A 25013-nucleotide genomic window follows, 5' to 3' on the forward strand; every position below is an offset into this window, starting at 1 on the left:
GAATGATGTTCCCATGGGGCGTGAACATGCTGGGAGTGGGCATTGGAGGCCGAAACTCAGAGCCTGAGCCAGAAGGCCACCTTGCGGGGAGAGGTCACTCCCAGGAGGGAAGGAAAGTGGGTCAGCATCAAAAAGAGAGGAAAGGAGACCTGGCCAGAGAGCAGAAGCTCAGCTGTAATCAGGTGCAGACTCAGGCCCCAGAAAGGGAAATGGTGTCCAAGAGACGGACAGGAGGGCAGCAGGTCCTGGGTCCCTCTGCTTCTCGGGCTTCAGTCCAGCAAGTAGCTTTGCCTTGCAAGGGAAACTGGGAATTCTGAGTCAAAGAGGCAGCAGCTGCGGCTGTAAGTAGAGCTGAAGAGTCTCCAGCTGGGGAAGGAGGGTGGGGTTCCAGCTGGTGGCTGTAAGGAGTCAGCTGCAAAGGGGGTCCCCACGGAAAGGCTGCGAGGGACTGGCTATAGCAAGAGTCACAGGCAACCCAACCTGGACAGCCAGGGTTGACCCCGACCTGGACGGTCAGGGTTGAGGCTCTCTGATGTTTGAAAGAAATCCTACAGGGCAGCTCTGGGGAGGAGGCAGGAGGGAAGCAAGGAACAAGTGATTCTGAAGAATGTGATGGGGAGGAGTATAGGGGGGTGTCCATCATGTCCAGCCACAGCCCACGGTGAGAAATAAGAGTCCCCAACCTCCCCCCACTCGCAGTATCTCTGCTCTGAGGAGGTGTGGGGGGGCGGTTCCCAGAACTTTTCAGGTCTTTCTCAGGAGGGCCAGTGCCCAGTGGGAACAGAGTGAGGGAAGCTGTGAACAGAGGTAGGAACGGAGCTGCTTCAGCTGGAAACAGGCCCGGGGACCCAGATGGCTGAGCAGGCTTAATCCGAAGGGAGGCCAGGGCCTAGGCTGGAGGGCTACTCTGGCCTGGAGGGGTGGTGAGCCCACCAGCGGGCACCCTCAGTGATCAGCAGGGATGTGCTGGGAGGGAGGGTCTGGAGTGCGACCCTCCGATGTAACACTGCATGGAGGCGAGCTAGGCCAGGAGGCCCACGCAGAGGATGTTCTGGTGTCAAGAAGGTGAGAAGTCTGACTGTCTTGACTGACCGAGTTAAAAACTTTCCCTAGGGAAGGCAGGGACTCAGCCCCACATGGCCCTCACAGAAAGCGGATTGTGGGAAAGACCCAGAGGAAAGTCGGGGAGGGAAGGGAGATGGGGACTTGGGGGGTGGGGGGAGGGGCAGGATCCTGTGTGGTACCCTGCAATGCAGCACCTCCCACTGAAGTCACAGTCCTGGGTCTCCCCTGCAGGGAGGGGTGTCCCCAGTGTCCACCATCTGCTCGGGGGACAAGCAAAGGAGGTGGAGCCTGGATGGCACGACTCAGGGGCTGGCTTTTCTGGATCTGGCCTGTGAAGACTGTCCACGTCTTAAAGTCATTCCCAAGGGGCTGGGCTTGGAGGCACAGACTGCCAGAGGCCCTGGCTGCAGATGCATGAACCGCACTTGAGTTTGGACTGGCTCTGGCTTGTCTTCCTTCTGTTATCCCTGTGCTCTTGTGAAGCCTTTCGTTGTTCTGTGGATCTAAGGTGAAGGCAGGGTGGGAGGTGGGGTTGACATCAGAGTGGCAGGGCCATTAGTGAGGGGCACCTGAAAGGAGGTGAATCTTAGGGACTTTGGGTCCAGCTGCTCTGCAGCAATAAGAGAAGTGAGCACCTGAGGTCAGCACTGCTGGCTGGAAGGGGACACAGCCCAGGTATGGGGGGCCCTGCCCTTCTACACCTGGAAATTCTCCATTTACTGTCAGCCTGGAGCAGCTGGGAGAGTGTGCTGGAGTTTCCATCACAGAAGCAGTTGCGAGGGGACCCAAGGCCACCTTGGAAACAATCAGAGTTGTCTTTTGAAGCAGTCACTGGAAGAGCCTGCAGAGCTGTTTCCACAACTGTCATCTATTCCCTGACCCTTGCTGGCAACCTCAAATAGAGTTTTCAAGCCACCAGAGAGAGCAAGTCTTGTGACTTAGCAGGACTCATCTTGTTTTTCCCCTCAAAGCATTGCCCCTGACTTGATAATCTACCTGATTCAAAACACAGTACTCTGTCCTCAAACCTGAAGCTTTGGGTCCACTGAGGAAAAGAAAGAATGAGCTCCCAGCAATTCCCAAAGCTAAACTGCTAAGAGGATATGGGGTGACAGCAGCGCCACTGGAGTCAGTGTGGGTTTCTCAGGGTGGGTTTTTTGGTGGGGACAGTGGCAGTGTGTGGACAAGACCTGGACTAGGAAGCCACCGTCCCAGGGCAGATCCCACCAGGCTCTGTCCACATCAGACAGACAGACAGAAATGACTAAGCCCAGATGCAGGGCAGTCACCAGGGCCTTCCCCACTGTGGACACGACTGTGAAGGGCAGCCTCACATCAGTGACCACCATTGATACCAGCAGATCTTATCTCCCCCAAAGAGGCCCATCGAAACCTAGCCCTGGACAAATCGGACCCCAAAGGATCCCACCAGTCAGTTTTGATCACAAAAGTTGCTGTGCAGAGAAGGTATATAACACGTGATTGCTGAATGGAGCGCGGTCCAGGAAAGATGAAAGGTTTATCATGTGCCGATTTCAAATTTCAACTTTCATAACAGCATAAAGTTAACCCTCTTCCTAACATGGACAGTCAAGGGGGACATCATAAAAGGAGGCACATCCTGTAGGTCTGACCCCAAATAGGACTGAAAGGGCCTCCGGGGGTCTCACTGGGGTTCAAGTCCCAGTTCTGCCATTTCCCAGCTGGGCTTAGCGGTGGCTGATTAGCTACTAGGAGACAGATCACCCATCTATGGACAAAGGCTATGGCCCTCCCTGACTTCGAGGACGTGGCGGCGGCGGGTGGGGTGGGGTAGTCTGAGGAATCCATTCAGGACAGGCCCTGGCACGCTGACTGTGCTCCAAATAAAAAGCGTGGGGGTGGGGGAAGCTGCATGCCATTGGGGAGCTTCAAACTGGCTTCCCTGGGTCTGCAGTGGGAGCTTCCCTGCTGCTGCTGCTAAGTCACTCCAGTCGTGTCCGACTCTGTGCGACCCCATAGACGGCAGCCCACCAGGCTCCCCCGTCCCTGGGATTCTCCAGGCAAGAACACTGGAGTGGGTTGCCATTTCCTTCTCCAATGTGTGAAAGTGAAAAGTGAAAGTGAAGTCGCTCAGTCATGTCTGACTTGTAGCGACCGCATGGACCGCAGCCTACCAGGCTCCTCCATCCATGGGATTTTCTAGGCAAGAGTACTAGAGTGGCTTGCCATTGCCTTCTCCGGGGAGCTTCCCTACTTCCGCCTTAATCAGACGGCTCTGATCGGATCTATTTCATATCTTGGCCTTCCACCTAGTAGGGTAATATAAGAAAATGTTTGAAAATCACTGTGCCTGGTAATGCCCAGCACCTATGACAATGAGCTTGCTGTGCGGCTAGGACCCCGGTGGACCTCCCCTGACCTGGGTCCTTTCCCATCCCGGTGGCCCCCGACCCTTTCCGCTCCGCCCCGCCCCGGCCCTCCAAGACCCGCCTCCAGCCCGCCCACCCCACCCCCGGCTCATCTCGCCTCGCCCCCGGCTCATCTCGCCCCGCCCCCGGCCCATCTCGCCCTGCCCCCGGCCCATCTCGCTCCGCCTCCGGTCCATCTCACCCCGCCCCCGGCCCATCTCACCCCGCCTCCGCCCCATCTCGCCCCGCCTCCGCCCCATCTCGCCCCGCCCCCGGCCCATCTCGCCCCGCCTCCGCCCCAGCCCCGCCCTGGCCCATCTCGCCCCGCCTCCACCCCAGCCCCGCCCCGGCCCATCTCGCCCCGCCCCCGGCCCATCTCGCCCCGCCTCCGCCCCAGCCCCGCCCTGGCCCATCTCGCCCCGCCTCCACCCCAGCCCCGCCCCGGCCCATCTCGCCCCGCCCTGGCCCATCTCGCCCCGCCTCCGCCCCATCTCGCCCCGCCTCCGCCCATCTCGCCCCGCCTCCGCCCCATCTCGCCCCGCCCCCGACTCATCTCACCCCGCCTCCGCCCCATCTCGCCCCGCCTCCGCCCATCTCACCCCGCCCCCGGCCCATCTCACCCCGCCCCGGCCCATCTCGCCCCGCCCCCGGCCCATCTCGCCCCGCCCCCGGCCCATCTCGCCCCGCCTCCGCCCCAGCCCCGCCCCGGCCCATCTCGCCCCGCCTCCGCCCATCTCACCCCGCCCCCGGCCCATCTCGCCCCGCCCCCGGCCCATCTCGCCCCGCCTCCGCCCATCTCGCCCCGCCCCGGCCCATCTCGCCCCGCCTCCGCCCCAGCCCCGCCCTGGCCCATCTCGCCCCGCCCCGGCCCATCTCGCCCCGCCTCCGCCCCAGCCGCGCCCCTGCCCGCCCCCACAGGCAGCCCTGCGCACCTGGTGAAGCGGACCTCGCAGATGTTGCACATGTATGGCTTCTCCCCGGTGTGGGTCCTCATGTGCCGCGGCAGCTTCCCCGCCCCCATGATGACTTTGTGGCAGATGGGGCACTGCTGAGAGGCCTTGGGCTTCAGCTTGCGCTCCTCCACCAGCGGCCAGGGCGGGAAGAGACCTCCCAGGTGGGTGGCGCTCAGGAAGTTGAGATAGGCACCGTAGTCGTTCTCCGCCTTGATGGGGCCCAGCGGCCCCCCGGGAAGGTCCGGGAACATGTCCTTGAAGAAGTCGTTGGGGAAGGGCGGCGGTGGGGGTGGGGGCAGCTCCTCCTTCTCCTCCTCCTTGATCTTGCGGTTCTTGATGACCAGGTCCAGGGGCCCACTGTCTATGGGCTGCTCAGGCAGCTGGGCAAAGGCACCGAAGTCCCCTGGCCAGAGGTGCGGAAAGAAGTCCGGGGCGAACGGAGATAAGGAGGGTCTTCTGTCGGGGAGGCTGGCTTTGGGGTACAGGTTCTCCCTCAGCAGAGATTCGATGGAGAAGTCCCGGATCACGCCCAGGTGGCCCGGGCTGCCGGCCTGGAAGGAGTCGGGGAAGTCCCTGGGTGTGTCCGAATAGGCCTTCTCCGAGAGGTGGTCCGACTTGGAAGGGCTTTGGTGGCAACTGATATCCTGGGGGTCAGGCAAGTTTTCTTGATCAGCAAAATCCTCCGTGTCATCGTCGTCGTCGTCCTCCTCCTCTTCCTCCTCCTCCTCGTCCTCATCGTCGTCCTCCTCGTCGTCGTCGTCGTCCTCCTTGTCCCCCCCGGGCTCCATGATCTCCAGGCACACGTTCACGATGCACTGGATCTCCAGCATCCTGGCGGCGTTGAGGATGTGCTTGACGTTGGAGGCGGTGATGGTGAGCGTGGAGGTGTAGGCAAACTCCAGGATGGCGGCCAGCGCCTCGGGCTGGACGAAGTCGATCTCGTAGACGTAGGGCTGGCTGGCTAAGGTGCCGGCCGTGAAGAGTTTCTTGAAGTACTTGCTGCAGGCGGCCAGGACCGAGCGGTGGGTGCGGTATTCCTGCTCCTGTACCACCAGGAGCACGTCGCACAGCAGCCCGTCATGCCGCTGCTCGTTCAGGCTGCAGAGGACCTCGCTGCTGTGGTTGGGGAAGGGAATGCCGATCAGCTCGTCAATGCCATTGGCCATGTTCTCAGCCGGAGCCCTGCGGGGACACACACAGGAAGAGATTGAGTTAGAGGTCCTGGCCCCTGGAGGGGACGCCAGCTCTGGGATCCTGGCCCAGGGAGGCCAGGCTGGTGGGCCTAGGCGGTGCTCTCCTCTCCCACCCTTGCCTTTGCTTGGGGCTCCCCTCCCTCCTCCTCTGCTAGGGAGCTGCCCCCTCTTCCTCAGCTTTCTCCACTCTCACCTGTCACTGAGTCCCACTCCCAAGTGCCCCTTCGCAAGGTACTACTGGGCTCTTCCCAGGATCCCGAAGGCCCTGGGAGCTGGGCTCCTCATCCGGCAGCTGCTGCTGCTGCTGCTGCTAAGTCACTTCAGTCGTGTCCGACTCTGTGTGACCCCATAGATGGAAGCCCACCAGGCTCCCCCGTCCCTGGGATTCTCCAGGCAAGAACACTGGAGTGGGTTGCCATTTCCTTCTCCAATGTGTGAAAGTGAAAAGTGAAAGTGAAGTCGCTCAGTCGGGTCCAACCCTTAGCGACCCCATGGACTGCAGCCTACCAGGCTGCTCCATCCATGGGATTTTCTAGGCAAGAGTACTGGAGTGGCTTGCCATTGCCTTCTCCGGCTATGGAATCTCCTCTCGGGCACGATTTCACCAGATTCCACTTTGGGAATGTGCAAGTCCTGAACGCGAGGCTGGCCGGCCACGTGAGACTCCGCTGCTCTGTGTGCTGCGGGAATGGGGGCCACTCCTGACTCCCACCACATCTGCTGGTGAGGGGCCAAAGGGGGAGTCTTCTCTCATGACTCAGGGCTCCCGCTGGGAGAACGCTTTGGTTTATTTCACAGATCCTCTGCCTCCTGTCACAGACTCCCATTTTGCTGCTTTTGGTGACTGATGTGGCTGTACTAACAACGGGACTGCTAATGGTAGCTGAGTTGTTCCCCGGTCCAGCTCCATCACGTTGAAGTCTCAAGCCCCCGGATGTCAGAGTGTTACTGTGTATGGAGGTAGGACATTTAAAGAGGTAATTAAGGTTTAAACGGGGTCCTACGAGTGGGCTCTCATCCAGTGTGACCCTCAGAGGGAAGACCATGTGAGGATATGGGGTGGAGGGGGTGGTGGAGGGAGGTGGAGACAGCAAGCTGAAGAGAGAGGCCTCAAAGGAAATGGACCCTGCGACACCTTGATCTTGGACTAGATCCAGCCTCTAGAACTGTGCAAAAGTCAGTCTTGTTCTTTAAGCCCTGCTCCGTGGTACTTTGTTATCACAGCCCTAGAAAACTGACAGAGTTACTAGAAACCTTAAACCAATTTTGTGACCCCTTTTTTGCATGCAAGGGAATGGGGGCTTTATGACAGGTGTTTTGCCTTCTGACCTCAACTTCTGGCTTCATCTTAGTTGATGAGGTTTCCCTTCACTTGCCATTCTTGGTTTTTTAAAAAATAGTGAGCTCCTACATATGTATATCTTGAGCCATTTGATAAATATAAATATTTATGTATGTAGCGTTAAATTCAAGTTATATTCAGTGTTAAATTCAAGTGCATTGTTAGCTAATTGATCATGTCAGTATTCTGTTACTCTCAGAGAAACATATCCCTGTGGGGTGAAGCCTCTTCTGAGATACTTTAGGATTATCTATACATTAAACACAGTGTGGCCAGTGATAGCTGCTAGGAGGGAGGGAGGTCAGAAGGAGGGGTCCGGGCAGAGGACAGCAGGCACCCCTTCCCTTCAGGGAGCAGAACAGATTCAATTTGGACAATAAATCACCTTAATTTTTAATGCCAGGGAATGGAGGGCCCTCCTACTCTGGGCAAAGCTTGGTCATGGCCCATAGATGAATCCTAGCCAAGGCCTGGCCCTTCCCTGGGTGCAGTTACAGTGGGGAGAAAAGAAAAAGGAAAACAAAGCCTGGAAGCCCCACGGCCCAGTGGCAAGAACTCTGGGAATTCCCATACACTTATCTTCTGAATGTTTCTGCCCTGAGAAGGCAGATGCAACAGAAAGGGACAAGGGAGAAGTGTCAGGCCCACAATGTGGGCCCCGAGTGACTTGGAGGCACCAGGGACCCAGTAGGGTGTCAGGGTTCTGGATGCTCCGCCCCCTCCTCCCTGCTTCTCTATGGGTGATGGAGGGCCTTAGCCTTCCCTGAGCAATCCCACCTGGGCAGGTGTTCAAGCTGTTTCCTAGAGCGAAGGCCTTGCTGTTTTCCTGCTGTTTTTAAAAAGGACCAGAGGCCCTGCAGTCCATGTATTCATTGCCTGAATAGTCATTGAGTTTCTTCCTGAATGTGGCACTGCCCTGGGGTGTGGGGATGCACAGAGAACAGACCAAGCAGGGCCCTGCTCTAAAAGAGCTTACAGGGACATAACAACTATGAGAAAGGTGGAGCAAGATCCACCAACGAGGAATAAGATAGCACCACACACCTATCAGAGTGGCTAAAGTAACAAGAAGTGACAACACCAAATGCTGGCGAAATCATCAAGGACATTGCTGTGTCCACCTGGCTCTCTCTTGGATCACGCACTCTGGGGGATGCCAGCCTCCATGTCATCAGGACAGTTCTATGGAAGGGCCACATGGCGAGGGGCTGAGCTGTGTGAGTGACCACCAGGAGACGGGGTCAGTAAGCCCCAATCAAGCCTTCAGATGACAGCAGCCCCCCCGACATCCCGACTGCAACCTCATGAAAGACACTGACTCAGAACCACTTAGCAAAGCTGCTTCTGAATCCCTGACTCGTAGAAACTGGGAGATAGTAAATGTTTATTCTTGTTTTCAGTTGCTCAATTTTAGAGTAATTTGTCATACACCAATAGATAACATAATAGATAATCCAGGGAGATAACAGATGATACAACAGGCTATCCAGAGGCACTATTCACTACTCATAGACATTATAGACCTGTGATATTTATCAGGATGCTTTCTGACAATGGCAGTTAAATACTATCTTCTAACAAAATCAGTGTATTATGGCACCGGTTTGAGAGATGGAAGTAGATGTATTGATAAAATGATACCTTTATCTAATTCTCACAAAGCTGTCCTAATGGTAGCAGGGTCCTGACCCTCAGAGGACCCTTTTCCTCTGAAAACACCATTTGTGAATGAAACGCCCCTTCAACTCTTAAAAGCCCAAATCAGTAAGACTTCAAGAAATTAGTTCTTTCAAGCAAGTTTTCTTGCTTGCCAAGGGATTATTCACTTAAAGACAAAAATATTTTTGAAATGTTTTTCAGGAAAAATTCCCACAATTCCTTAGATTCATCCCCATGTTCTTAAATAGAGGAGTTGGGAACCCATTGGATGGGATGGGGGTGGTCAGGGTCTCGCTCGAGTGTTCCAGGGGATGGATCGCACCATCCTGACTTGACATGTCCTGCCTCCCATGCTTTGGGAGCCAGGTCTGCTAGGGCCTGGGGGTCAGGAACCACAGCTGTGTGACTCTGAGAAGCCCCACCACCTTGCTGAGCTTCTCTTTTCTCATCCTGTCATTGGATGGACAGGGGAAATCTGATAACGAGTCATGACCGTGAGGAGAGGCTTCCCAGGTGGCGCTAGTGGTAAAGAACCTGCCTGCCAATGCTGGAGACATAAGAGGCATGAGTTTGATCCCTCGGTGGGGAAGATCCCCTGGAGAAGGGCATGGCAACCCACTGCAGTATCCTTGCCTGGAGAATCCCACGGACAGAGGAGCCTGACAGGCTACAGTCCATGGGGTCACAAAGAATCAGACACGGCTGAAGTGACTTAGAACACCTGCACACATGACCTTGAGGAGCAAGAAGCACAAAGGGAGGGGGCAATAGGCCTGGGCGACTCTGGACTTGAGGCTGGTCTGCCCAGCAGTGACTTCTCACCGTGGCATGGTTTGGAGTCTTTGTCCCATTCCTGGAGGAACAGACGTAACCTTAGAGCTGGGAGGGGGGGCTGTTTTTCCTGGCAGGAGGTAGCAGGGGAAGGGGGGCTGTGGCTTGCTGTTTTACTGACTTTTGGGGGAGAAGTGCCCCCACCCTGCACTCTAGAAGCTTCCCTGGTGACCCTGAGATCCCCATCCCTGGAGGGTCTGCAGACGGCAGTGTTCTAGAAGGACTGCAACGTCCACCCCCACTTCCCACCCCGGCCTTCCCTCCCATGGCCCAAGCGAAGGTACTCTGTCTCCAAGAATAACACGCTCAGGAAAGAAACTCACACACACACGAAAAGCAAAACCAGACCTCTTAACAGTTAGGAGAGGCTTGATGCAACATACAAACCTCTGGTAGGAAGGGACTAGAAAAAATATAGAGCCCAGAAATAAAGGGAGAGGACAGAAAGAAGGAAAGAGGCGCTTGAAAATGGAGGAAGGGCAGAGGTGTGGTCCCCATTCCAGAGGATGTGAAGCCCACCACCGCCTCCCTGGGCCTGTGCCCTCAGTGGAAGGTTCTAGAAGCCAAGGTGTGTCCACATTGCTTGTCTGGCAAGGGCAGCATTTCTCAGCTCTGGCCTAGGTTTATTCAATTACAACATGAGAATATCACTTGCCTCATGTACTCTACCGGGCCCCTTCCACTACAGGGAGCTTTATCATGCCCTCAACTCACCAGTGAAAGAAGGGGAGGGCCTGCTTCTATGAGAGGAATGAAGAGATGGAGGTGGAGCCTTTGGAGAGAGAGGGCCTTGGACTTACAGAAATGCATTGAAAAACCTGGCTCTAGAAGTCCTCCAGAACTAATTTTTTGAGTGTGACTTGAATTTTTGTTTTTCATTTGCGTCCTATTGTAATAACCCCATCATTCAAGCAAGCAAGCCAACACTTCTAATAACAATCAATACCAGCTACCATTAATCAAGTGCCTGTAACATGTCTGCCATTGAACCTTGAATCCTTCTTCACGCAACACAACCCCACATTTTTATCATCGCCTCCAATTTAGAGACAAAGAGTATGGAGAGGGTGAGTGACTTGCCCAGTGGCAGACACAGTGTCTGAGCCAAGATCTGAACTTGGCTGCATTTGGCACCAAAGCTCATGTTCATTCCCCTTTAGCTGCTACTACAAAGTCCATATACGGGTGAGGGTTGGGACCCTACCTGTCAGAGGTTTAGAGATTTAATCAGAGACAGAGCTGAGGGGTGTGCACCAGGGGCCTGAGACCCACGGAGGCCTGGGGGACTCAGGACTAGGACACATAAGAAATAAGGACAGGGAGATAGCAGACTGTGGGCTGGGGGATCCAAGCAGGTTTGCAGGAGGAGGGGCCCTTTCTCAGCTGTGAAGGATAGAAAGGATTTCGTTGGATGGAGAAGCAGGAAGGACCAGCCCCATAGCATTTGGATCTGGAAAACTTTGGATCCCTAGAGTCCCCTCTGAAAGTGTGTTGAACCTGGGTACCGAGCAGGCTCTCACAAGAACTTGCTCTCAGCCAACATGTGCCTGAAGTTGGCTTTTGGCCATCTGACCACAGGGGGTTTCTGATGGGAGGTGGAGAGTGAGGACTCTGCTTTCAGACGTCCTGGGTCCACTTCCTGGCCTCGGGCACTTAGTATCACACTCCTGAGCTGAGTTTCTTTATCTGATCATGGGGATGATAAGAATGTCCACCCCACAGAGTGGCTGGGCCAATCAAATAAGGTCAGTGCTATTGGGACAGAGGAGGTGCTCAACTACTGCCAGCAATTATGAAGTCCAGGAGGGACCAGAGTCCTGACAGGGGTCTCAGCAGAGGGAGATGGGATCATACCAGGAACTAATTTGCTTTCTCTATAGTTTTGCAGAGATCACACTACTTAATCACCTCTCCCAAAGACACTTCCAGGGCCACCCTGGCATGTGGAGGACATCGTAATCATCTAAGGTCCTTCCGTATGTCCTGTCTCATGGACTCCTGACCCAAACAGGCAGGCAAGGCGGGTAAACTTTATGCCTGTTTTACAGATGAAGAAAATGAGGCAAGGAGCACATTAGTATCAGAGCTAGAACTAGAGCTAGATGCTTTGATGCCCAAGCTTGTGTCCCCAGCCAGGTGTGGGGCTGCCTGGCTGGTAGGTGCCCCATGTTCTAGGGCTGGTTTTACCAGGAACATGAAATGCAGGGATGGGTAAATTTTGTATATACTTCTGCTGCTCTCAAGTTTGCTTATCTGGGAACTGGGGAAGTAATTGCATGGCTCTCATCTGCTCCAGGGCAGAGTTCGTCTCTTATACATCTGTATCATTCCCAGGATGCTATCAAGCAGGAACATGGGAGATGCTGAATGAACGAGGTTGGTTCAAATACATGGTAGGGAGAAGCTTAAAGTCACAAAAGGTGGTAAGAAAAGAAAGAAAGTGAAGTCACTTAGTCGTGTCTGACTCTTTGCCACCCCATGGACTGTATAGCCTGCCAGGTTCCTCCATCCATGGGATTATCCAGGCAAGAATAATGGAGTGGGTTGCCATTTCCTTCTCCAGGAGATCTTTCCAACCCAGAGATTGAACCCAGGTCTCCGGCATTGTAGGCAGACGCTTTACCGTCTGAGCCACCAGGGAAGTCCCTATAAAAGGTGGTGGGCAGCTCCAATCCTCTGCCTTAGGGACACCTGACATTTGAACAGAACCCTATCATTCATAAAGTATTTCTATCTGTCATTTCATCCTTATTACAATTCCCATTTGATCAGAGAGGCTGAGTCACTTGCCCCAAGCCACAGTGGAAGGTTGATTTCTACTCCAGTCCCATCTCTTTCCTGTCCTCCATGGTTGCCTCGGTGATGTGACTTTCAGGATAATTCTTTTGTTGTGATGCACAAATCCAGCGCCTCTTTGAGCACGCTCAGGTCAGCAAATCCGGGGCCCAGAGTGATGTTTCCATCTGCCAAATCCCCATGGCGAACTGGCCCCAGCTGGCAGGCTCTTTCTGCCCTGGGAGTGCCCCCCGCCCCTCCAGCCTCTAGCCCCTCCCCTGCCCGGGCCTGGCAGAATCAGTGTCTCCAGGAGGGCAAGGGTGGGGTTCTGCAGGGGCAGAGAAGGCATGTATATTCTTTTCCAGATTTGGGAATGAGGCTAGGTAGCAGCTAGCTGCCTTCTCTGAGTAGGTTCTTAGTGTCTCTGTGGTCTGCATAGACACGGAAACCTGCCAGGGGCTGGCGGGCCAGGGCAGGGGAGAGGGCAGGGAGGTCTGGCCCAAGCAGCTGGCCCACCCCATGGAGCTCTGCTGGGCGCACCCTACCCTGCCCTTGGCAGTTCCCCTAAGCAGGGCAGCCACACCCCTCGGCCCTGGAATGCCCCAGAGGCTGGAGCCAGACATGTGGGCTGGAAGGCTGGGCAGGGCCTCCTCAACTTCCAGCCTGTGCCCCGCCTCCCGGAGCACCTCGGCAGAGGGCTGCCCCACCTGCTCTGCCACCCTGCCAAGACATGCCTGGAGCCCGTGGTCCCCAGCTCAGCCTCGGGCCCAGGGCTTGGAGCTGCCTGGTTTCTGTGAAATGAGCTCTGGGTCTCCCTCCTCTGCCAACGATGATGGCTGTGCCAGATGCTCTCTGACAGCTGCAATGCGGGCCCTCTCTGCTCCACATGGTTGTGTCCCCCTCATTCTCTGTCTGCCCACCCCCAACCCCGCCAATGCCTGACCCCTCCACTCACAGGACACCATGTGAAAGGGCAGAGGCCAGCCTGGCAGGAAGGCACTCCTGTGTTCCTCACCCCACACAGAGGGGTTCTCCCCACATCCCGACTCCTGGGGGGCCTGAGCTTTTGCTCCTGAGATCAGACATTCGAGCCCCTACCTCACTGCTGTCCGAAGCCCCTGACTTACCACGCTGCGTGTTTGGGGGGCACACCCACTTTCCTCTGTACATTTTCTCAGCATCCCCGGGTACAGGAGGAATTGTTTGGCCCACGTGCTGGTGAGAAACCTGAGCTCGTGCTGGTGAACTGACCCACCAAAGACCACAGAACAAGGTGAGGAAGTGACAGAGGCCCCAGACCCCCGACTGCCCACTTCTCCTGTGCATCTCTCTTTTCACCCCACCCTCGCCATCACCACCACCTCCACATCCCACACGGGTTTGGTCTTTATCAGAACAAGGTCTAGGAGCCCCGTGGGAGTTTGGAGGGGGCGACACAAGCCACGTTTGTATAGGGATGAGACACACTCGGGACAGACTTGGGCGGTACCCCAGAGGGCGGCTGGAGTGATGGGCGACAAACAGCAAGGGGCAGCTGTCCTCCTGGGCTTTGGTCCTGAGGCGGGGGCCGGGGCACCTGAGTGTCGGAGCTGTTTAATCTCCCCGTAGAGGAACCTGCTCTTCACAGCATCCTGTGAAAGTGAAAGGAGAAGGGAATGGCAATGCAGTCCAGTATGCTTGCCTGGGGGATCCCACGGACAGCAGAGCTTGGCGGGCTACAGTCCATGGGGTCACAAACGGTCAGACACGGCTGAGTGACTAACACTCCCATGTTCAGAGAGGCCTGCTCTTCACAGCATCTAGGTGAACTCCAAGTGGGCGTGCTGGCCTCTGCCCCCATCCCCTCCCTCAAGGGGTGGCTCAGAGCCTGTTACTTTCCAAAGTGGGACTTCCCTCATAGCTCAGTCGGTAAGGAATCTGCCTGCATCGCAGGAGACTTGGGTTCAATCCCTGGGTCGGGAAGATCCCCTGGAGAAGGAAATGGCAACCCACTCCAGTATTCTTGCTTGGAGAATCCCAGGGACAGAGGAGCTGGGCAGGCTACAGTCCATGGGGTCGCAAAGAGTCAGACACGACTGGGTGACTTTCACTACTACTACTACTTTTCAAAGCACTTTCATCTTTATGGTGACAGGTGAAGCCTGTACGATACCCATTTTACAGACCAAGGAACAAAAGGGAAGCGAGGTCAAGTGACAAAGTCCAGCAATAACACTGCAGAGCTCACATACTCCCTGAGGCCATCCTCTGGGGGCACCCCTGCTGTGCCCCTTGGGCTGGGTTATCTAAGAACAGCGTGGCCTGGAGCAAGGCTGTGGGGGCTGAGACCACCCGAAGCAGCTGTGGGGAGGGTCCCCTGCGCTGTCTAGGTTGGCCATGGGAGTCTGGGCCGGACAAATAAGTGGTATCCCTTCAAACGGTTGTTCTTTAATCATTTATTCATCCTTTATTTATCAGAGAGAGAGGCAGGGCGGGGTGGAGGGGAAAGACTTGTTTTCTTTTCAGAAATACTGCACACCTCTTTATGTTCGAAATAAAGGATTTACTACTTGTGTTTATTACAGGCAATTTCCCGAGCCAGAAAACTCCTTGGGAGGCTTATTAAACCTTATTAAACCGCTGAAAATTTGGATAATAAAATAAATCACTTGTTTCCCATAAACAGTACTCGGCCCCGGGTTACTGAGTTTCAGAATCCCAGCTGCCTCTGCTGCCTTCTCCAGGTGTCCCTGCTGGTGGGCTGGTGGGCTGTGCTCCCCACAGCACTGAACTCACGGGAGGGTGGGGAGGCGGGGGCCACACAGGAGCCCCCCAGGAGCCCTATTCTCTTAGCATTTCTGCACAAAGGGGCTGTCTCCTGCAGAGGAATGGGAATGGTTTAGATTGTGTGAGCTATTTAAGGAGTTGTGCCTGGAGCAAATTAAGAAGCCCCACGTATTTGAACCCTTCCTGAGGATACATTTTTAGTGTTTCTTTTAAAAGATACCAAAGTGGCTGCACAGCTGGCCTGCCGGAGCTCTCTCTGCCTTCAGGCCACCTTGACCCTCGCACCCAGGGCACCCTGCACTTTGCCCATTGCTGCCGAACCAGGGAACCTGACGATGGGAGAAGGGGAGCCACTCCAGGTGAGAGGGCCAGAACTCTGTTCTGGGAAAGGGCCTGAAGAGGAGGTGCTGAGACATGCCCAGGTGTGCAGTCAGCAGAGGGGCGACAATGCTTTGGGGGAGGAGGTACAATTCCAGTCTGCACTGACAATTCATCTCTGCTCTGCAGCTGAGTTCTTGGTGACCTTGGACTGGCCACATGCCCTTTCTGAGCTGCAGCTTCTTTTATGTGAGACCAGGAGGCTGTGAAGGTCTCTTGCTGGTACTATGGCATCCTCCAGCTGAAACCTTTAGGTTCCAGGGTGGATCTCTGGATTCTGAGGGCATGAACAGTTCAGCTTCTGCAGTCTTGGGGCTGCTGTACCAGACTGTGGACTTCCTGATTCAGTCCCCCACACCCCCAACCTCACCCCAGGTGTCTCAGAGACGCTGCCAGGTTACACAGGGAAATAACTGTGCACGCACACTGGGCTTTCAGAGAAGTGTTCCACCTGCAAAGTCAGGAGGGGATCGGCATTTGACCACACCAGGCAGGATGATAGACACGTGACCAGTTGATAAAGGATGTATGATATGTTCCCTCTCCACGCCCTGGAAGAAGGGTGAGGAGGCCCATTCTGGGTTTATCTTCCCAGTTCTCAGACAGTGGCCAGGGACAGGCATGGAGTCTGGAAGTTGGCCAGGGCAGGGTCTGGAAGTTGCTTCCCCAGAATGTGCCCTCATTCATTACAAACAATCCTGTGTGGGGAGTGTGGGAGACAGACAGGCACCCAGCTTGCCAGAGATGTGACATATGGAGACAGAGTTGCTCCTGAGATTCGTCCAGCTATCGACAGAATGACGCTAGCCATGGAGATTAAACTAGCCATGGGGAGGTACTGCGAGTGCTGGGTGTTTCACTTGGTGAGTTGTTGACCTCAATACAGTATGTAGATTCTTTCACTTGATAGTCGCTCAGCTGTGTCTGACTCTTTGTGACCCCCTGACTCTTTGTGACTCTTTGTAGCCCTCCAGGCTCCTCTGTTCATGGGATTCTCCAAGCAAGAATAGTTGGAGTGGGTTGCCAGTTCCTTCTCCAGGGGATCTTCCCCACTCATGGATCAAACTTGGCTTTCCTGCATTGCAGGCAGGTTCTTTGTGTCTTTACTCTGCAAAACCCATTTTCAAACGGAGAAACTGAGACAGAGTTGGGATTCGAACCCAAGCCGTTGGGCCCCAGATTTCCTAAGCAGAGTTTACCCATTTGGGGCTGGAGAAACAGGGATGAGAGGGAAGGATGGAATTCGTAAAGAACTCACAGAAAAGTGGGAGAGAAAGAAGCCGAGTTCAGAACTGGCCCAGAGGTGAGGGCAGGGCCCCTCGGGACGGGGCCGAGGGGCAGAGGCTCTGTTGGGGTCAGGGCGGGGTCTCCACTGAGGAAGTGATGGCAGGGAGAGGAGACCTCAGATGCACCCGCACCCCTGTGTCAGAGGCCGGGGGAAGGAAGTCACGGAAGTGTCTGGATGGGGGGAGAAATCTGCTTGGCGCTGCGTCTGAGGAGGGGTCAGCAACAGGCAGTCCTGGCAGGGCAGGGCAGGGTGGCTGGAAACTGGGTAGGATCGGGTATCTTCTGACCCATTGCTCAGAGCCACACCCCTGCCCCTCTGCCTGCTCCAAACTCCCCCGGGGGAGGGGGACCGGGTGGGGAGAAGCTCCGGGGGGAGGGGGCCGAAGGCAGAGGAGGGCAGGATCTCTCTTGCCGGCTTCATCCAGGTGTAAGATGTCTAGTTACACCTCAGCTCTTAAGAGCCACCTCGACCTCCCTGCCCCGACCACCTCGATTTGGAGATAAGACCCGGATGAGCGGCCCAGCCGGATGGCCTCCCGATCCCACCCCTGCCTGTGTTTTCCAAAGGAAGTGAAACCTCAGATTTGCCTCAAAACTTGCAGTTTTCTTCCAAGCAGACGCCATCCGCCACGAGAACCGCCTGGCATTTGGCTGGGAGGACAAACTGGAAGCTTGCAATTTTCGGGCGTAATTGCACAGTTCCATATAATATTATTATATAGAGCTTTTATTGCACTGAGAAAGTCCAAGCATTTCCTTTTCTTATTTACACTTGAGCCCAGTCCCTACTCGGCTGTAATTTTCCCGCTTGCCCACTGCACAACTGATGGCTGTTGGGTTCCAGGAGCCGTCCCCAGAGAAAGGGCAATTAGGATGTGAGTGGAAATTCTTTTGTCACAAGTGGTTTACTCTCGGAATGGGAATCAATTCACAAACACTGACCACTTGCCACATCTTGACTGGGGCTTCATGCTGTGCGGGGCTCTGAACAAGACCTTACATCTAATTTTGAGGGGCTTCTGGCTTTCCTGACCAGTAAGAATAACCCACAGTCTTCCCTGGTGGCTCAAACAGTAAAGAATCCACCTGCCGATGCAGGAGAGGATAGGCAGGAGATGTAGGTTCAATCCCTGGGTTGGGAAGATCCGCTGGAGAAGGGAATGGCACCCCGCTTCAGTATTCTTACCTGGAGAATTCCATGGACAGAGGAACCTGGCAGGGTACAGTCCATGGGATTGCAAAGAGTCGGACACAACTGAGTGACTAACGTACATACACACGCACACACACACATGCAAGAATAACCCACAGCAACATATTAAGGAGAAATACAGACCAAGAAGGAACCCGGTGTGGGCTGGGTCCTACAACTGGGGATGTGGGAGCCAGTAGGTGGAGGTCTGGGCAGTACCCCAGCACCAGGCAGCTGTGATGGAGGGACTCCTTGAGGGTATGCAGCAAACACCCGCTTTTGAGCACAGTCCCTGGAGTCCAGCCTCCCTTGTGTCGGTTTTTCCAGGGCACATCTCTGGGGACGAGAGCTGTCCTTCCCTCCGCCACAGTGGCTCAGCCACAAGTGTGTCCCACAAGTCCACAAGGTCCAGCCAGCACCAAGGGCAGGACTCTTTCACACCCTCTGGGGAGGGTGTCTGACTGTCAGCACCTTACAAAGTTAACTATCCCCTCCCCCATCTCCCGACCACCGCTGTTCATCTTCCATTTGTGCTGAGAGTTTTGGTCCCCAGACTACTATAAATTACAGTGAAAATATTCTCAAGGGACAAGAATCCCCCAGCTGTCCCCCCAGCCCTCAGTCCCCAGCCCCCAAAAGCCAAAAAAAGCTCCAGAATGGGCTCAGCAATTTCTTTGTATCTCGGAAGTCTGGTCCCTCTTTGAAGTCTCAAGATCAAAAATGTTGAAGAAATACAAGGTTAAAGAGTTAGAAAAGAGTTGGTGAAAAACATCATTATTTGCAGAGGATATTACTGGATACTTTCCTATACAAACAATGGACAAGCTCAAAAACATAGAGAATCCCATTTACTTGGCAAAGAAAATAGATATAACACCTAAGAATAAGCTCATAAGAAATGTGTAAGGTCCATACAAAGAGAGTTTTAAAACATGACTGAAGCACTCTTTAAATAGAAAGTATAGCTGCGTTTGGATAGGGAGATATAATACTGTAAACACACCAGTTCCCCCCTAAATAGTTCAATCAATGCAATATGGTCCCAATAAAAATATCAAGCAGAATTCCTATTGAAATTAGATAAGCTGACTCTAATGTTCGCATGGAAAAATAGGCACGTAAGAATAGCCAAGAGATTTCTCAAACAGATGACTAATGGGAGTAAGGGGACCAGACTTACTAGATAGTAAGCACATTAAAAGTCATAAAAATAGAATATTTGATACTGGGTCATGAACAGAGACAGATCAAGAAGATGTCCATAAACAGACCCACACAAATTTATATATATATGTGAACTTAGCAAATAGTAAAGGTGGGATTTCAATTTTATTTTAAGATGGATTTTTCAATAAATAGGATGGGGACAAGTGGCCAATCATGTAGGAAACAAATGAAACAAAATTCAGACCCCTTCCCCACTCCTTATACCAAAGTAAGTGATGGGTACAGCAACGATTTTAGAATTTTTAAAAGAATCATGAAAAAAATTGGAAAATTGTTTTATCATCTCAAAGGGACGTGCTCTTTTAAGTAAGAAATAAATAAGCTGGGAAAAATATTTGCAAAACATATGATGAAGGGCTCATTTCCTTCATAGCAAAAGCTTATATTAAATCAGGAAAACACCTATAGCTTGATGGAAAATTGCAAAAACTGTTTTAGCTAAAAAAACAAACAAACAAGGAGATCACAGAAAAAGAAATACTGCTGCTGCTGCTGCTGCTAAGTCACTTCAGTCGTGTCCGACTCTGTGTGACCCCACAGACGGCAGTCCACCAGGCCCCCCGTCCCTGGGATTCTCCAGGCAAGAACACTGGAGTGGGTTGCCATTTCCCTCACCAATGTGTGAAAGTGAAAGTGAAGTCGCTCAGTCATGTCTGACTTGTAGCGACTCCATGGACTGCAGCCCATCAGGCTCCTCCGTCCATGGGATTTTCTAGGCAAGAGTACTGGAGTGGCTTGCCATTGCCTTCTAAAAATATGTGAAAAATGTTAAGCATTACTCAGGATTAAAGATGTAAAGATTACAGAGAGATTTTAACTCTGATGATCAAGAAATCTCCCTTATAAATATTGGTTTCATTATCACATGGAACTAACTTAGGTACAAAGCTAATCCCTGCCGTACTGTTTCTATAGCCGAAGACTGGAAGCAAAAGGTGTGTTCATCAATGGAGCACTAGCTGGATACACCATGGAGTACTATGTAACCGTGTTCATCAATGGAGCACTAGCTGGATACACCATGGAGTACTATGTAACCGTGTTCATCAATGGAGCACTAGCTGGATACACCATGGAGTACTATGTAACCGTGTTCATCAATGGAGCACTAGCTGGATACACCATGGAGTACTATGTAACCGTGTTCATCAATGGAGCACTAGCTGGATACACCATGGAGTGCTATGTAACCGTTAAAAAAATGAGACATATCTGCATGTGGATGTATGGAGAATAGCTCTAAGATTCAGCTGCAACATAGAGTGTGACTTGTTACCATGTTTGGAAAGAAAAAGATGACCACAAATACACATTTTTTGGTAGATGCATGGGCTATCTTCAGAAAGACACATTAAAAACTGGGTACTAGTTCTTTCTGAGATGGTGTTGGAGAGCTGCCAGTGAGGGGTAGAAGGTAATTTATTTTCCTATATGTACTCTTGGATGGTATTTGAATATTAAAGCCATTACTATTAAAAATGTTGAATGATTAAATGCTCTCCCTTCTTTCACAAAACTCCCAACTCTTTGGGATTTTTTTGTAATGTCTGATCACTACTGATTTGTTCTGGGGCCTTTCAACCAATTGATCTGTTTTTCTGTCTGTAAAATGGAGTTAAATGACACTGGGCCATCTACCCCATAGGTGGTTGTGAGGATCAGAAAGGAACTGAATGAGCACAGGCTTTGGCTGCCATCAAGTCCTGCAGGATACAGGTGTAGGACATTAGGAGTTGCCTACGGTCTGACTAGAATCTGCCTGTGACTCACCACTGTTCCTGTGGCTAGAAAGGCAGGCTATACAGAGGGGCAGATTTTCTGACAGTAGACGAGCCCACAGTTTCAGCCTCAGGAGGTCAGTGTTGGTTGGTCCAACAGTTATCATACAGCAGCAGAGAACACAGGGAGAAGGAGCCAGGGGGTTGTTTGGCACCTTCTGAACTTCAAGAACCTTGGGAAGGTCTGGTTGCAAATGATGATCCTCATGATAATCAAAACCTGACTGCTTTCCAGTCAACACCGACTACACGTGTGTTAGCTCATTCATCATTCCCACTTTACAGGTGTGACTGCTGAGCTCTAAAGGATTAAAGGGACTCACTCAAGGCACCCAGACAGGAAGAGGCTGAGCCTCCCCACCTGGATCTGGTCATTTCTGCACTGCAGAGCTCTTGATGACTCCCTTTATTTAAGAGATGCCACCATTCCAGTCTGCCCAACCTAGTCCTCCATTGTCTGGTCTTGACTCTATTTCCCAGTGCTCTCTGACACGGAATCTCTTTTAAAGCTGGCTTGTGCATTGCCCTCCAAACACACCATGCTCATTCCAGCCTTGTGCCTGTTGCTTTAAGCTGCCACACCTCCAGGCCCATGTCTCTTGTCAACAGTCTCTTCAAGACTATGGTTGAGTCTCACTTCTTGCCTAATACCCTTCGTCTGTCACCTCAGGCAAACCTAAAGCCCTCCTGCTCCTGGTCCAGACCTGGGCTGGGCCCGCATCTCCTTCTCTCTCTCTCTTACGCCCCTGCTCCCATTTCCATTTATTTCATTATATGTCAGGATGGCCCCCAAAGAACCTCACTTTCTGGTATTCAAACCCTGTGAATCCCCTCCCACATTGTATCAGGGTTGGTTGGTGTGGCCAGGGAAGTGATGATGTGAGACTTCCAAAACTAAGTGATTAAGAGACATTGCCACTTCTGCCATGCTTTCTCTGGGTACTCCTGCTGATGTTGGGAGATACAGAAGCAGCCTATGGAGGGGTCTAAGTGAGGAGGAACTGAAACCTCAACCAGCTCCAAGTTGCCAGCTACTACGTGAGCCATCTTGGAAGCAGGTCTTTCAATCCTAATCAAAGTTAACATGATCACAGGCAGTCGGTGTCTTGATTATAACTTCCTGGGAAACCTGAGCCAGATCTCCCCAGCTAAGCTGCTCTTGAATTTCTGGCTATAAAATCATGAGAATAAGTGTTTAGTGTTGTTTGAAGCTGCTGAAGCTTGGGAGCATTTTTGTTACACAGCAACCGCTGATTAATGTACATTCCTCTCACCACTCCCCACCCCTCAGGGGTTAAGACCTTATCCCTGGCTGTTGCCCATTTATTGTCTTTCCTGGCTTTTCACATATAATCTTATTTAGGCTTCCCAGGTGGCTCAGTGGTAAAGAATCCGCCTGCCGAAGCAGAAGACACAGGAGACAGGGGTTGATCCCTAGGTTAGCAAGATCACCTGGAAAAAGGAATGGCAACCCACTCCAGTATTCTTTCCTGGGAAATCCCATGGACAGAGGAACCTGGTGGGCTACAGTCCATAGGGCTGCCAATAGTTGGACACCATTTGTGATTGAGAGCGTGCGCACACACACAATGTTGTTTAATCTTATATAATCTTGCTTCCTCAAGAGACAAGACACATATGTGGTTTATAATTCCCCCATATCTCCCATCATGCCTAGTCTGGGAACAAAGGGTGAGACCAACAATCATTTTCTGACTTCCTATTTGTGAAGAGAAGGTGAGTATGTAACTAAAAAGCCACAGGACATGAATGCACGATTTTTCCTGCTTGACTAGTAGCCTCATAAGCACGCAAACAACTCAACTTGCACAGAATACCTGCAAACCCACCACCTGAGAGCCACAGCTCACGCTCACACTGGCGCATCCACGTGGGAGCACTCGTGAACATTCCCGAGTGTTCCACGGTGAGTCACGGTCATGATTCACCCCAGGGGTCTCCCAGAGGGACTGAGCGGGAGGCGGACCTGGAAAGGGCTGTTACTTCTTACTAATGCCACCGAATGCTGGCTCCACCCTTTCCAAAAATATTCCTTTCAAAGCCGGAGTTAACAGCCCCCACTTCTGATGCTCAATTCTAAATAGATGGTACGCTTCAGCCCAAAGAACAATTTAGAAGTTCGAGAGTCATAAAGAGAAATACTGCCAAGGGAGTTGCTGCTACTGCTTTTAAGAAGTCCCGCTCCCACCCCGAGTCTCTCTGGAGCTGCCGCCCCAGACCCCAGAGACACATCTCCAAACCCGCCCAGGCTCTTCTCCCTGCAGGAGCTGGGTGGGAGGACATGACCCTTCCTCCGCTCCCACCCTCCTCCCATCTCTTTCCCAGACCAGTGGGCTGAGTTTTCAAGACTAATCCAAAAGAGCTAAGGGAGGAGGGGAGCCCTTTTGTAAAACGGTGTCTAAACAGAGGCAGCCCCACCAGTTTCTTGGCTGGGTGGGTGGAGGTGACCAAAGATACAATTATAACGGAGCCCATCCTCTCCCACAAGACCCGTTTTAACCAGTGTGTAATAAAGCCCCGGCTCATCCACCCTCTGATTTGGGTCGGATGAGATGCATTTTTAGCTTTTCTGGGGAGTTCATGCCAGCGGGGGAAGCACAAGGGGGAAGAAACAAACAAATAGGCTGCAGTCATTGGAAGAGAGAAGCGTCAGGAGCTGACTGAGCAGGAACCCGGGAGTCCATCCTCTGCCTGCCGCCACCGCTGGCCATTCTGGTCCAGACCTGGGCTGGGACCATGTCTCAATCTCTCTCTCGATCCCCGCTCCCAACATCCTGTGCTGTCCCTGCACCGTCTTCATCACCTATGTTCTCCTCTCCATTCCTACTGCCGCTTATTCAGAAGTGGATCAATTCTTGCCACCAGCTCCCAGTACCGGTGCCAGGATCCACCATGTGGGCCCTGCCTACCTCGCCCCCTGCCTGCCTCCAACAACCGGAGCCAGCATGCCCAGCTTCCACCACCTTGTCCCTGCTGCCGAAGCCTTGCTTCCTGTCAACTTCCTTGGTGTCCTGTTCCCCCCCACACCTTTAGTGGGCTAACTCAGCTCAGCCTTTCGGAACTGGCCCAGGCACCACCTCCTCCTGAGGTTAGGCGCTTGCCCTCCCTCTCTCCCAGCTCTTACCATGTAGAGATGCAGCTGGAAAGTGGGTGTGACTGTGATCAACCTGGGGGAGAGGAGGGGGAAGCCACTCAGATGTGAGGTGCTGAGGGTGGGGGTCAGGATAGGGGTAGAGAGACCACAGCGGGTGCTGCGGGATGAGCTCTGGGTGTCAGGAATCCCCATAACCCATGGGGCGAGAGGGCTGCCAGGAGTGGAGAGAAGCGTGTCCCCAGTCCAATCCCAGGTGCCTGAAAGGTGCTGACCAGGCAGCCATGGCGTCAGGAGGGCCTGGATGATGTAGGGACCCTGCTCTGACCTGCACAGGTAGAGGGACTGTCCACCCAGGGAGGAGAGCAGGACCCCTTGGAAATGTCTATAGGCAATTTACAAAGCTTCAGTTATCAAAACTGTAAAAGGAACAATGTGTCTCCCGATGCAAAGCTCATCAGAAAGAAGGGTAGTGATGAAGGCTTCCTAAAACGGACAATGGACAAATGCTGACAAAAGCTGGGTTACTTATATCCCCTAGGAAGTTCCGTCCCTTCCTTCTTCTCTTCACCCCGACATTCACCATGGTCTGTAATGGAGGCCGCTGCTCTGTGCTCTCCAAACTTGGAGCCCGTGGCTTCCTCCCTTCCTGTATCAGGGAGGCCCTCACCTTCTCCAACAGTCTGAGCCCCAAGTCTCCCTCCAACCATCCTGAACATTCATTAATTAAGCCCCTCAGGCTGTTGGAGATGAGGGCAGAGGGTCTTCAGACACATAAGAAGCCCCTACTCCATGAGTATGTTGAGCAAACTATTTTGCACACATACACATTTGGCCAGTTTTCAAATGCGAGCAGATGGGATTGTGACAGATTCAACCCAAAGACACATAAAAACATTACAGAATCACAGGAGCCAGGTGGAGCCAGGCAGAGGTCCATGAAATGCTTTGAGCTTCAGAAACGGATCTTCATCTTTAAAAAGATAAGCCCCCATCCCCCAGGGCTGGAATGTGAGTTCCTTGACAGTAAGAATGGTTTGCTCCTCTCTACCCAGCACGGGAGGG

General features: G+C 53.1%; 1 protein-coding gene across 3 annotated transcripts in view; it reads right to left on the bottom strand.

Annotated features, from left to right (window-relative positions):
* ZBTB7C (zinc finger and BTB domain containing 7C) overlaps nucleotides 1–25013 on the bottom strand; it is a 390531-nt gene that overhangs the window by 10008 nt on the left and 355510 nt on the right. For all 3 annotated transcript variants that reach the window (XM_055417322.2, XM_055417326.2, XM_055417318.2), the window contains one exon: nucleotides 4388–5590. In XM_055417322.2, the coding sequence (XP_055273297.1) occupies nucleotides 4388–5574 (1187 nt within the window). In that variant the 5' untranslated portion in view covers nucleotides 5575–5590. The remainder of the gene's footprint in view (nucleotides 1–4387; nucleotides 5591–25013) is intronic.

Source organism: Moschus berezovskii, chromosome 28 (genome assembly GCF_049115385.1).
Source record: "Moschus berezovskii isolate FMDL1 chromosome 28, NW_MosBer_1.0, whole genome shotgun sequence".
NCBI lineage: Eukaryota > Metazoa > Chordata > Mammalia > Artiodactyla > Moschidae > Moschus > Moschus berezovskii.